The sequence below is a fragment of the Lagenorhynchus albirostris genome, chromosome 15, assembly GCF_949774975.1.
Source record: "Lagenorhynchus albirostris chromosome 15, mLagAlb1.1, whole genome shotgun sequence".
Taxonomy (NCBI): domain Eukaryota; kingdom Metazoa; phylum Chordata; class Mammalia; order Artiodactyla; family Delphinidae; genus Lagenorhynchus; species Lagenorhynchus albirostris.
Window position 1 is genome coordinate 15078482 of NC_083109.1, and position 11438 is coordinate 15089919.

Sequence of the window (11438 nt, forward strand, 5' to 3'; positions counted from 1 at the left end):
GCTAAACCAGCATAATTAATCTCAATTTATAGATGAGAAAACTGAGGTTCAGAGAGGTTAAATGACTTGCCCACATCAGGAACACCTGAACTCAAAGGTACAACCTCAGACTTTGAACCTGAGGCTCACTAAAATCCCACCAAAGCAGACTGGCTTTGTCTTCCAAAAGATCGGATCTCTGGAGGATCCGAGAAAGCAGGTCGGTGGGGAATGTGCTGGACCCTGGTGATTGGGGTGATTCTCTAGACAGAATGATTCTCTAAACCAAAAAAAGTTGGGTCCTCCTTCTACACAGTAATGTGTGTGTTGTTCCCACAATTCTTTGGGAGCCCCCAGATGCCGGGGAGGCAGCATCTAAGACTATGCCTGGCATGCTGTGGGAACTCGGTAAGTGTTTGTTGAATGAATGAGTGACACAAGTTTATTGGAGCTGAACAGACAAGGGTCCCAGTCCTGGTTCTGAAATTCACTATCCATGTGATAATGGTCAAGGTAGCTTAAACTCTCCTCACTTACAAAATGGGGGTTCTAAGCCTTGCAGGGATCCTGTGTGGATTCAAGTGAGGTAATGAATGAAGAGTATTTTAAATGGTGCTTGGAAAGGTAGAGGCACTCAACAAATGGTAGCTGCTGTTTTATTATTGTTTAACGGGCTCACACCATGAAGTGTAGTAAAGTGGCCTTTGATAAATTCAGATCAGATAAGGCCAAAGGAGGAAGACAGAGCTGTGCTTTGGATGGACATTCTGTTCCAGGGGTAGATCAGCCTCATGAACAGCAGAAGTTAGGGATGAAAGAGCTGGATGTGGGATCAGGCTCCTCCTCCTTGGTCCCATTTCTCCCTAAAATGCCAACCCAGGCTGGGCCACTTGCTGGGTGGCACCATGCAGCTCTGGGTCTCTCCCTCGCTTCTCCTGCTCTTCACCTTCTGCCAAGAACTTCGATCAGAATTAAGACAAGGTTGGTATGGAACATGGGAGCTCCAAAAATAGCCTGGGAATAGGGCCAGGGGCCCAGCAGCCCAAAGAAATTCTTGACCCAACACCTTCTAGCATGACATTAGGAAAGGCATTTCACTTCTCTGACCTTAGTTTCTTCATGTAAAGTTGGCAGTCCTAATATCTACTTTGAAGAGTAATTGCAAGGATAAAGCTATTCACATAACAGGAACATAAAAGGAGAGTTCAAGAAACTTGTAATCCTGCCTCAGAGGATCTCGTGGCATTTTTTTCTCCCCATTAACAAATATTTACTGAGAACTCAGAGCCAGGCCTGTGTTAGGTATTTAGACTGCGGAAAAGAGTATGATGAGATTCCTGTTCTCAGTCTTCTTGGTGAAGGAAGGGAAGGAGTGATTGAGAGCAGCTCCTGTTTATTGATGCTTTTCTATTTATCAGGCTTTTCATTGGTTACCTCTCACCCTTCAGTAAGCCTAAAATGTGCATATTACACGCCCATTTACAGTGAAGGAAACTGAGTGCCAAAGATATAGGTGATTTGTCCAGGCTCACACCGCTAGAAAATGATGGAGTCAAGTTTCAACCCTGCTCTCAGATTGAAGTCAGTTCTCCTCTCACTATCGGATATCTACTCCAGAATGACAGTGAGACAGGGGATGGAAGCCTGAGAGACCTTACTCATCAAATCCTAGGCAATCAGATCTGGAATTGTGCTCAGAGATGGTGGAGTTCAGCTCCCTAATTTTACATATGAAAAGATGGGAATTTGGAGAAGTTAAGTCGATACAACATCACACAGTAGTATGTGGCAGGGCTAGGATTTGTATCCACTTGAATTGGAGTCTCAAGTCTCGGGTTTTCACCACATCAGGTTACTCCCAGGAGTGAAAATCTCAACTTCTGTGCAGATGGAGAAGGCCCTGGCTGGGTGGGCCAGGTGGTCTGGATGGGAAGAAATACACAGCTCAGCTAATATTATGGACAGCCTCGCATTTGTGGTCAGGGCCATCCCAGCCCCCTAGCATATGGGACCAACAAGCGGAAGGTGATGCGGCCTCTCTCAAACCACTTTGTCTCTTTAGGCAAAGCTGTCTCCGCAAATGTATGCAAACTTCGTATGGAGAATGGCCTTTGTCGAGGCTCCATCCTGTGCTGATTCTACAACTGGAGAACTTATGAATGTGAGGTTTTTTATTATGGAGGTTGTAATGGCAATGGCAACAACTTTTTGAGGAAAGAAGCATGTGAGAAAGGCTGCAAGAACACCTGATTTTCTAGTAAGAACACAGCCCTCCCTGGAGTCAGAGTTGCTCTAGGGCAATAGAAGTTATTTTTGTGAACAAGAGATGCATTCCTCCACTTCAAATTTATTCTCCCTGCCTTGTTCTTTAAATCACCCACCTCTGTGCCCGAAATTCTACAACTATCACCAACATGTTTAAAATCTCAAGACTTTATTTTTAAAATACGTACATACATACAAATATACTGGGGGAATTAAGAGTTAAGAGTCATTCACACTTAGTATGAATTACTGCTTAGTGAATTGAAGGATAGAGGTTTTGGAGGAGGGAGGGTGAATTTGAAAACTTGGGGCATGGTATTGGAAGGGCCCACATTGAACAAGGAAGTAGACCTTTGCGGGTAAAAATTCAATTAAATTTTATCCATAGGGATAAGATTCAATTATCATCTCAAAATAACATTCCTCTGCATATGCCTTCATTTACTTTCTCCCTCCCTCTCTCTCTATGTGTGTGTGTGTGTGTGTGTGTGTGTGTGTGTAAATTGTATAGTATTTTCTATCAGGATTTTTATGTAGCATTTCATTATAAACATTTAAACGTTTTCCCAGATCAGTGAATATTCTTCAGTGTCATTGTTAATGGCTATATAATATTCTAAACTATTTACAAAGCACTGTAATTTACTTAGCCAACCATCTGTTGTTGAATGTGTGCTTCCAATTTTTCATCATTGTAAAATAACACAAGGTTAAACGTAAGCATGGTTTTTAAACACCTTTGAAAAATAACATCCTGAGTGCCATCAGAAAGGCGGGGCTGAATAAGATGTCCCTCTGCCTGATCATTTGGCATCCATCCATGGGCAAAAATGCCTTTGTGGCAGCTTTGAGGTCCAGCTAGGAGACTGTGAAATCCAGTGCAGTCCAAGACCCAGGAGAGCCATTTGAGAAGGCAGGCCCGCACCCAGGTGGTTGACTCACCTATCATGGTCCCAACTATAGACCCAGAAACAGCTCCATACCCCTGAGGACTTGGCTACAGCCCCATTTAGCTTGGTCCTCTCCCCAGCACCATGTGCCCGGGGATGCATATGCATGACCATACGTCATGCTCCCCCAGGCATCAGGTTAACAGGCATGGAGGAGTCAGTGAGTGCTGAAATGGCTTGTGAACAGCCTCCAGCCCCTCTCTGCCACTGCCTAGGAGCCCCTGCACGTAAGCCCACCAAACTAGCTCAGACTGTAGATTCTGAAAGTGCCCTGAAATGGGGTCTAGCTCATCCCACCCACAGGCCCCAGACAGCCCCACTGGCACAGGGACCCAGCAGAAGGCGCTCCCATCTGTGCCCCCGGGGATCCTGAAAGGCCTTAGACTGAGTTCCTGCCCCTTCCAGCCACAGATTTTGAGCAGTCTTGCCGGCACAGGGACCTGGCGGGAGACACATCTGTACCTTGGGAGATACAGAAAGGGCCCTAGACTTCACTCCAGCCCTTCCAGCCACGGTCAGGGAGCAGCGCAGCCCAGCCAGGGACCTGGCAGGAGACACACTCATCCGTGCCTGTGGAACCAGGGCTACAAACCTCAATCTTGGCTGTTGAAACTGAAATAGCCCTGGGGCTTCGTTCCAGTCCCTCTCGGCCACCGTCCAGGGCCAGTCTCGCCCACCCAGGGACTCATCCTGTGACCAGGCAGCGGTCCTCCCAGGGACCTGGTGGGAGCCACACCTATCTCGCACCTGGTAATAGGCTCACTGACTGAGGACCTGACCTTGGACCCTGAAGCAGACCCCTGTCCCAGCACCTCCCTACTGAACAAGGTAGTAGAGGCAGTCCCACCCACCCAGGGACCAGACGGAACCCATGCCCACCTGAGCCCCTGATAACAAGCATGTCAATCACAGACCCCATGGCAGACCCAGCAACAGCCTCAAAACCGGTTCCAATCCAGCACAACTGTGATTCTGGCGGTAGTCCTAGTAGGCTGGGGAAGTTGTAGAAAGTTCTTACATGCCAAAACAAGTCTTTCAAGACTGGAAGAGGAGTTTGCTCCTTCAAACGCACAGACACCAACACAGGGCCACACGAATCACAGAGAATCAGAGAAACATGGCACGACCGAAAGAACTAATGAAGCTCCAGTAACCGGCTCCAAGGAAATGGAGATCTACAATCTGCCTGCCAAAGATTTCAAAACAATCATCTTAAAGAAACTCATAGAAACACAAGAGGATATAGGTAGAAAAGTAACCAAAATCAGGGTCTTTTACAAGGATGCAATCTAGGTGTTGTCAACCGGCTGAAGCTGCATTGTCATCTGAGGTTCGACTGGGGAAGGATCCACTTCCAAGCTCACTCACTTGGTTGTTGGCAGGATTTAGTTCCTCGAAGGCTATTGGCCAGGGGCCACCTTCAGTTCCTTGACAAGTGGGCCTCTCCAGGGGGCAGCTCACCACATGACAATGGGCTTCATCAGAGCAAGCAGTGGGAAGAACCAGGATGAGTGCTGGCAAGGTAGAAGTCACAGTCTTAATCTTGGAAGTGACGCCCCATCACTTTTCGTTACATCACTGCTCATTAGAGACAAGTCACTAGGTCCAGTCCACACTCAAGGAAGGGACTACACAAGGACATGAATCCTAGGAAGTGGGGATCACTGGGCCACCTTAGCAGTCTGACTGCCCCAGGGAGGAGCTTGGCCAGAGTCACACAGCAGTGACTGCTTAAAGGCTCGGTTCTTGGGTCTCCTTCCTCTCCCTCCTTCTTCCCTGATATTTGTTCACAGGTGAAAGCTGAAAGCTCATAGTGCCTGGTCCCTATGAGTACAAATACGCAAGAGGTCTTATATCACCAAATCTGGATTCTGAGAAATGTTGTGTTATAAAAGTTGCTTAGGCGAAAAGATAAACAGAAACTACCAGAAAGAAGAAACTACCAGAAGGCCATTCGGTGCCAGATAAGCTACAGAAGCACAGGAAATACCACTGTTGACATAGTGTTGAGAGCTCATTAAATTTCTTAATCCACATATGCTGGAGGAAAATCTTCCAAATAAGCAAGCTCCTCAGGCCTTTAAAAAACTTTCTGGGAATAATGGAAGTGAACAACTTAGGAGCATACATTAATACAGATTTATAACCTGCTTTTACCAGTTAACAATATTGGGTGAAGATTTTCCTATATCGTTAAATATTCTGCAATGTAATTCTAAAAGGGGTAGAGCTTTCTGGGTATCGCTGGATCATAATTTATTTAAACAAGTCTTCTCTGATTAAATGTTGAGAGTATTTATGCTTTCTCAATATAATTAATGTTGCAAGTACATCAGTGTGAGCATTTCTGACTGTTTAGTGAGGATAGATGATAAGAAGGGGAACCTCTAGGTCAAAGAGGACATGCATTTGAAAAGCTTTCAATACATAATACCTTCTATTAAAATTCTCATAATTGCCACTTATGGAACACTTATGATACGCCAGGAACCAAGTTACCTGCTTTACATACATGATCTCATTTAATATTTCCAACAGCCTAAAGAGGAAGATTCTATTAATATCTGTATCTTACAAATGAGGAAGTTGAAAGTCAGGAAGATAAATTACTGGCCCCAAATAGCAAACCGGCAAGGAGTGAAGCTGGTGTTTGAATCAAAGTGTGACTCTAGGACCCATATTCTTAATCAGTTTGCAATCATTAAAGTTCAGCTCTACTGAGCAGCCCAGTCTTAGCTTACCTCTCCATCCTATAAAGCCCCCTGACATCTCCATATGGACTACACAGAGATATTCTGGGCCTGCCTGCTTCTACCTTTTCATGGTCATATTTTGTGGGCCCTTGAAAGTTGGGATCTTGCCTTACACATTTCTACCTCGAGCCAAGAAAAGTGATGTGTACAAAGTAAATACTCCACAAGTACCTGTTGATTAGTTTTGTAGAAATTACACCATGGAGGAAAGGAGGGACCCAGGATTTATTGGGTTGGCGAAAAAGTTCGTTCGGGTTATTATGTCTGATTACAGAAAACCCGAACGAACTTTTTAGCCAACCAATATTTTTCAGGTTTTTTTGTTTTCTGTTTTAAATTTTATTTATTTATTTATCTATCTATCTATCTATCTATTTATTCTTGGCTGTGCTGGGTCTTCATTGCTGTGCGCGGGCTTTCTCTAGTTGTGGTGAGTGGGGGCTACTCTTCGTTGCAGAGCACGGGTTCTAGGCGAGTGGGCTTCAGTAGTTGTGGCACTCGGGCTCAGTAGTTGTGCCTCGCGGGCTCTAGAGCGCAGGCTCAGTAATTGTGGCGCACAGGTTTAGTTGCTTCGAGGCATGTGGGATCTTCCCGAACCAGGGCTCGAACCTGTGTCCCCTGCATTGGCAGGTAGATTCTTAACCACTGCGCCACCAGCGAAGTCCTGCGCTACTGTTTCTGGGCTGCTCCTCCCTTGTCTCTGCATCCCCTCCCTTCCCTGATTAGCAACTGTTTGAACCTGCCCTTTGGGTCTCAGGGAAGGTCATGGAGGCTGGAGTCTGTCCCCTACAAACAAGGAACGGGGGACACAGAGAGGCTTCCATGCCCAAGAGCCCCTACAGGGTCCTGCTCCGTTTCATTACATGTGCACTCCCTATGGCATTTCAGGGAAGGCCATGGCAGCCACGTGGCACCCACATTTTCATTTAGCCCTGTGCCTCATAAATTAGGTAGCTGGTCCTGTCTGTAGATTAGATAATAGCACAGTGTCAATGTTAATTTACTGAATTTGATTATTGTGCTGTGGTTATTTAAGAGAATGCCTTTATTTCAGGAACTTCACTGAAGTACTTAGGATGTCTGCAACACACTTTCACATGCTTTAGAAAAACATAATATGTGGTGTGTGTGTGTGGAGAGAGAGAGAGAGAAAGAAAGATGAAAGTAAATGTAAAATGTAAGCATTTGATGAATATGGGTAAAGAGGATGCAGGAAATCTTGGCACTATTCTTGCAACTTTTCTTTAAGTCTGAAGTCATGTCAAAATTAAAAGTTGGGGCTTCCCTGGTGGCGCAGTGGTTGAGAGTCCACCTGCCGATGCAGGGGACACGGGTTCGTGCCCTGGTCCGGGAGGATCCCACATGCCGCGGAGTGGCTGGGCCCGTGAGCCATGGCCGCTGAGGCTGTGCGTCCGGAGCCTGTGCTCCGCAACGGGAGAGGCCACAACAGTGAGAGGCCCGCGTACAGCTAAAAAAAAAAAAAAAAAAAAAAAAAAAGTTGAAAGAATAAATCAAGCATAAAAAAGGAAAAAGTCAAGGAGAAATCACTGCAACCACATCAGAGCTACTAGGAGAGTGGGATATGGTGTCCCATAGGCAAATGGAAGAGATAACAGGGAAACCTTACAAGTGTACCACAGCTGAACCGGATGAGACCAATGGAGAACTGTCCTTGTGATAAGCATGAACGTGCCTAATTTGTACATTAATATGTTGAGAGGTTAATGCTATTTCAAACCAGAGCCTCTGGCCCTACAACAGAGATCATGAGTGAGCCAATCTAGAAAATTCTATGCTCCAAATCACTCAGCCCGCCCAGGCACTCTGCCCCAGAGTCTGTGTATATTGCTACCTGGAGGGTGGTTAAAGGGGGTCCTGTGGGCACCATCCAGGCCACTTGGAGCTCTGCCTGTGGAGTGAGGTACCAACCTTCCATCAGTGAGGGGCTGTTGTTTTCAGATTGATCGCAAAGGTCGGCTGCCTTCCATTGTCTATTCCCCTGGTAGTGCCAAGAGTCTAACCATAGTCCTAAGCCTAACCCTAGCCCATAATATAAACCACAGGCTTTGGGTCGTTCATCTGGTGAAGAATCCCCAGAGGGCTGTCCAAGACTGAGGGCTGCAAATAATGGGGTTTCAGTAGGTCTAGAGGGTCCCATCTTTTTATGTAATGAACTCACCCCAGTAAACCTGGTTCGGCTGGGCCCTGGGCTTCTTTGGGGTTGATATCCCAGCCGTGGGGGGTATGCAGAGACTTCTGGGTCTAGGGCCTCTATGCTCTGCAGGCAGGGCCTACTAATGCTATGCTGTTCTGTGGCTCAGGGGGGCGCTGCAGCTCCCACCAAGTACCATCTTTAAGGGCTAAACAAACCAGACCCTCACCAACAGATTGCAGCACTGAATGGAGAGCTAAAGAGTTGTCAGCCATCACTCTGTTTTCCTCACCCTCACAGTTTTGCCATCAACTTGTAGTAGAATGATCAACTGGGTAAACGTGATCATGGGGCAAGAAGGGGAGTGTTTGTTGTGTTTGCAATATGATTATTTCACGAGTTAGTTTTTGGAAGCTGCATCAATGGACAGGACAAATGGAACCACAGAGCAGTCACAGGAGCCCTCATAGCTGGTGCAGCCCTAGCTCCCGGGGCATTAGGGCTGGCAGTTTGGGGGTCTCATACAGATTAGTAGATGAAGAGGCAAAAAAAAGTCGTTTCTCCTATGTCCTGTTGGGCAGCCTAACTGCTCTTCCTGCTTCACATTGCCCCCAGAGTCTATTCTTCATATAACAGCCAGAAGGATCTTTTCCAAACATAGGTAAGATGACATCATCGCTCGCTCAAACCCCTCCTATGGCTCCTAAATTCCTCAGAATAAAAGGCAAAGTCCTGTAGTGACCACAGGGCCCTCCATGATCTGAGCCCGCACTACTTCTCTGACTGCATCTCCCTTCATCCTCCTGAGCCCTCAGCACGCCAGCCATGATCCTCAAGCATCTGAACTCAGGTCCTTAGCCCTAGAAGCTTCCTTGGTCTGGACAGCTCTTCCCATGGGTTCCGTGTGGCTCATGTCCTTCACTCAGCTCATGACTTGAATGACACCCTGAATACCCTCTGCAAAGCAACAACCCCCTACCTCTTACCCCATCCCCTGGACCCACTAGTCCTCTTACCCAACTTTATAGTTCGCCATAATCTTTCTACCACCTGACATGTTAAACCTGTGTTGGTTCATTCATTTAGTGACTGTTTCCCTCACCCCACACGCGCGCGTGCGCACACACACACACACACACACACACACCCCTCACCTCCTTGATGTCAAATCCCCACCACCTAGAACAGAACCCATAGTAAGTGCTCAAAAAAGGTTTCCTGAATGAGGAATACCTCTGCTTACGCTGTTCCTCAGGCAGGGCTGTCCTCTACTGGTCTGGCTTTAGAACTTCATTTTTCAAGCTCCGGCTCCCTCATGTGTAACTAACTTCCTATTATGTCTCCAATCACCAACCTGCACCTTGCTGGAGAACAGATGTTTGTTTCTACAGGGTTTTACCGTACACAGCCGTCTGGACTGGAGATGGGGTTTAGAGGCAACAGCGAAGCAGCGTGTTGCCAGAGATGGGAGAAAGTAAGCGCAGGAAGAGACCCTGCCCTGAGCTCCGGAAAGGCAGCAGTTTACCAAGTTTCTGGCCCTGGGAGCCGTCCTTCTAGCTCAAACTAGCATGGCTGTGGTCTGGCTACAGAAAACATAGCCCATCAGGATGCCGTCCACACACAGGCTCCTGGAAAGGAGGAGAGCAATTTGTGGCATGGTGCCGATGGAAGAAATAATGGCGTGCATACAAAGGCATACCTCTGCCATCCCTGAGTTAAACAAGGCCCTGCCCAGGGCTCTCTTTCAGAAGGCAGAGCCGGGGAAAGCAAGGAGAAAGTGGAAGGGGTGGTACCCACACATTTAGTCCCTAACGACTCTACCCAGCCTATCACTTTGTTTTTGCTTAGAAGGGTTGGGGAGACTGGAGCCTGGACAGGGATAGAGATTGGAAAAGGGAAAGCTAGGAGAAAAGCGATACTGCCACCCACCTACCTCCAAAGGCAGCCTTATGCAGTGAGCACCCCCATTCTCATACAGGAGACGCGTTCCCACATACCCCCAGGGGGATGGATGGACAGCCAGGTTCTTTGCTGGCTCATGGCCTGGGGCAGAGACCCACAGGAGGATGAGAAAGATAAGGCTGGCCAAACACCAAGCTCCCAGCTTTCTGTCTCCACACAAACGCACTCAAGCTGCCTTGACCTCTCACGTTCCACGGTGGGTGGAGGAGCAGGGAAGGACATAAACCATGTCCTGGGGGCTGAGTCTCTGCCATGACTTCGTTGCTTTACCCCCTCCTCACCCCAAAAGGCTAGGCATCGCCTCCCCACCCCACCTCAGGGATTAACGTGAAAAATCACTGCAGTAGAGTCAGCATGGGACTCTGGTGTCATCAGATGACTCAGGTTCAAATCTAAGCCTGTAAAAGGTTGAAAGCAACCTAAATAGTCACCAGTGTAAGTGTGGTTAAATAAACTTCGTACATCCCAACAATGGAATACTATACGGGCAGAGAAATGAACGAAGAAACCTTTTATGCTGTGAGTGATCTTCAAGATATACGAAGTGAAAAAAGCCAAGTACAACACAATGTGTATAGTGTACTACAATTCTGTAAAAAGGTGGGATAGATGAGAATTTTTTCCCCCCCCGCGGTATGCGGGCCTCTCACTGCCGCGCCCCCCCCCCCCGCAGAGCACAGGCTCCGACGCGCAGCCTCAGCGGCCATGGCTCTCGGGCCCAGCCGCTCTGCAGCATGTGGGATCCTCCCAGACCGGGGCACGAACCCGTGTCCCCTGCATCGGCAGGCGGACTCTCAACCACTGCACCACCAGGGAAGCCCTAGATGAGAATTTTATATCTACATGTCCCTGGAGAGATAGATGATAGAAGAGGAATAGAGAGGAAGAGGGGAGGTGAGAAGGAGAGGGAGAGAAAAAGTAGGCATAGAAAGAAGGGAGAGAAGGGGGGAATAAAGAGAGGGGCTACAGAGAGAAGAAAGGATAGAGGGAGTGAGCTGGAGCTCTCTCTTGGGAAGAAGACACAAGAAACTGATGGCATTCGTTTCCTCTGTAGAAAACAACTGAGTGGCTGCAGGTGCAGGAAGAGGGTCACGGGTGAGAGATGTTTCACTGCGTATTTTTACCTTTTGAATATTGATCCATGTGAATATTATTTATGTAAAATAACGGTTTGATTTTTAAAAAGCAGCTACAACGAACGACCCTGGCTTTGCCACCTTCTTTCTGTGTGGCCCCAAGCAGGTAACTTGGTGGAGTCCCAGTCTGTAACACAGGACGTCATCAACTAATTTGAGGGTTGTTTTGGGGATCCAGAAGATCTCACAAGTGAATCTCCCAGCCCTGTGTCTGGCACACAGTACATGCTGCTGCTGTTCT

The 11438-nt window shown here is 47.4% G+C and overlaps 1 protein-coding gene across 1 annotated transcript; it reads left to right on the top strand.

Moving 5' to 3' along the window:
* The first annotated feature begins 860 nt into the window (after window positions 1–860).
* Window positions 861–2229, top strand: LOC132505645 (kunitz-type protease inhibitor 3-like). The gene is made up of 2 exons (XM_060123810.1): window positions 861–991; window positions 2118–2229. The coding sequence occupies exons 1-2, from the start codon at window positions 885–887 to the stop codon at window positions 2227–2229; spliced, it is 219 nt and encodes a 72-aa protein (XP_059979793.1). The 5' UTR covers window positions 861–884.
* Window positions 2230–11438: the final 9209 nt, after the last annotated feature.

Coding starts and splice junctions, on each gene's coding strand:
- LOC132505645 (XM_060123810.1), top strand. CDS start 885: ATGCAGCTCTGGGTCTCTCCCTCGCTTCTCCTGCTCTTCACCTTCTGC. Junction 992..2,117: donor ACATGGGAGCTCCAAAAATA/GCCTGGGAATAG, acceptor CCTGTGCTGATT/CTACAACTGGAGAACTTATG.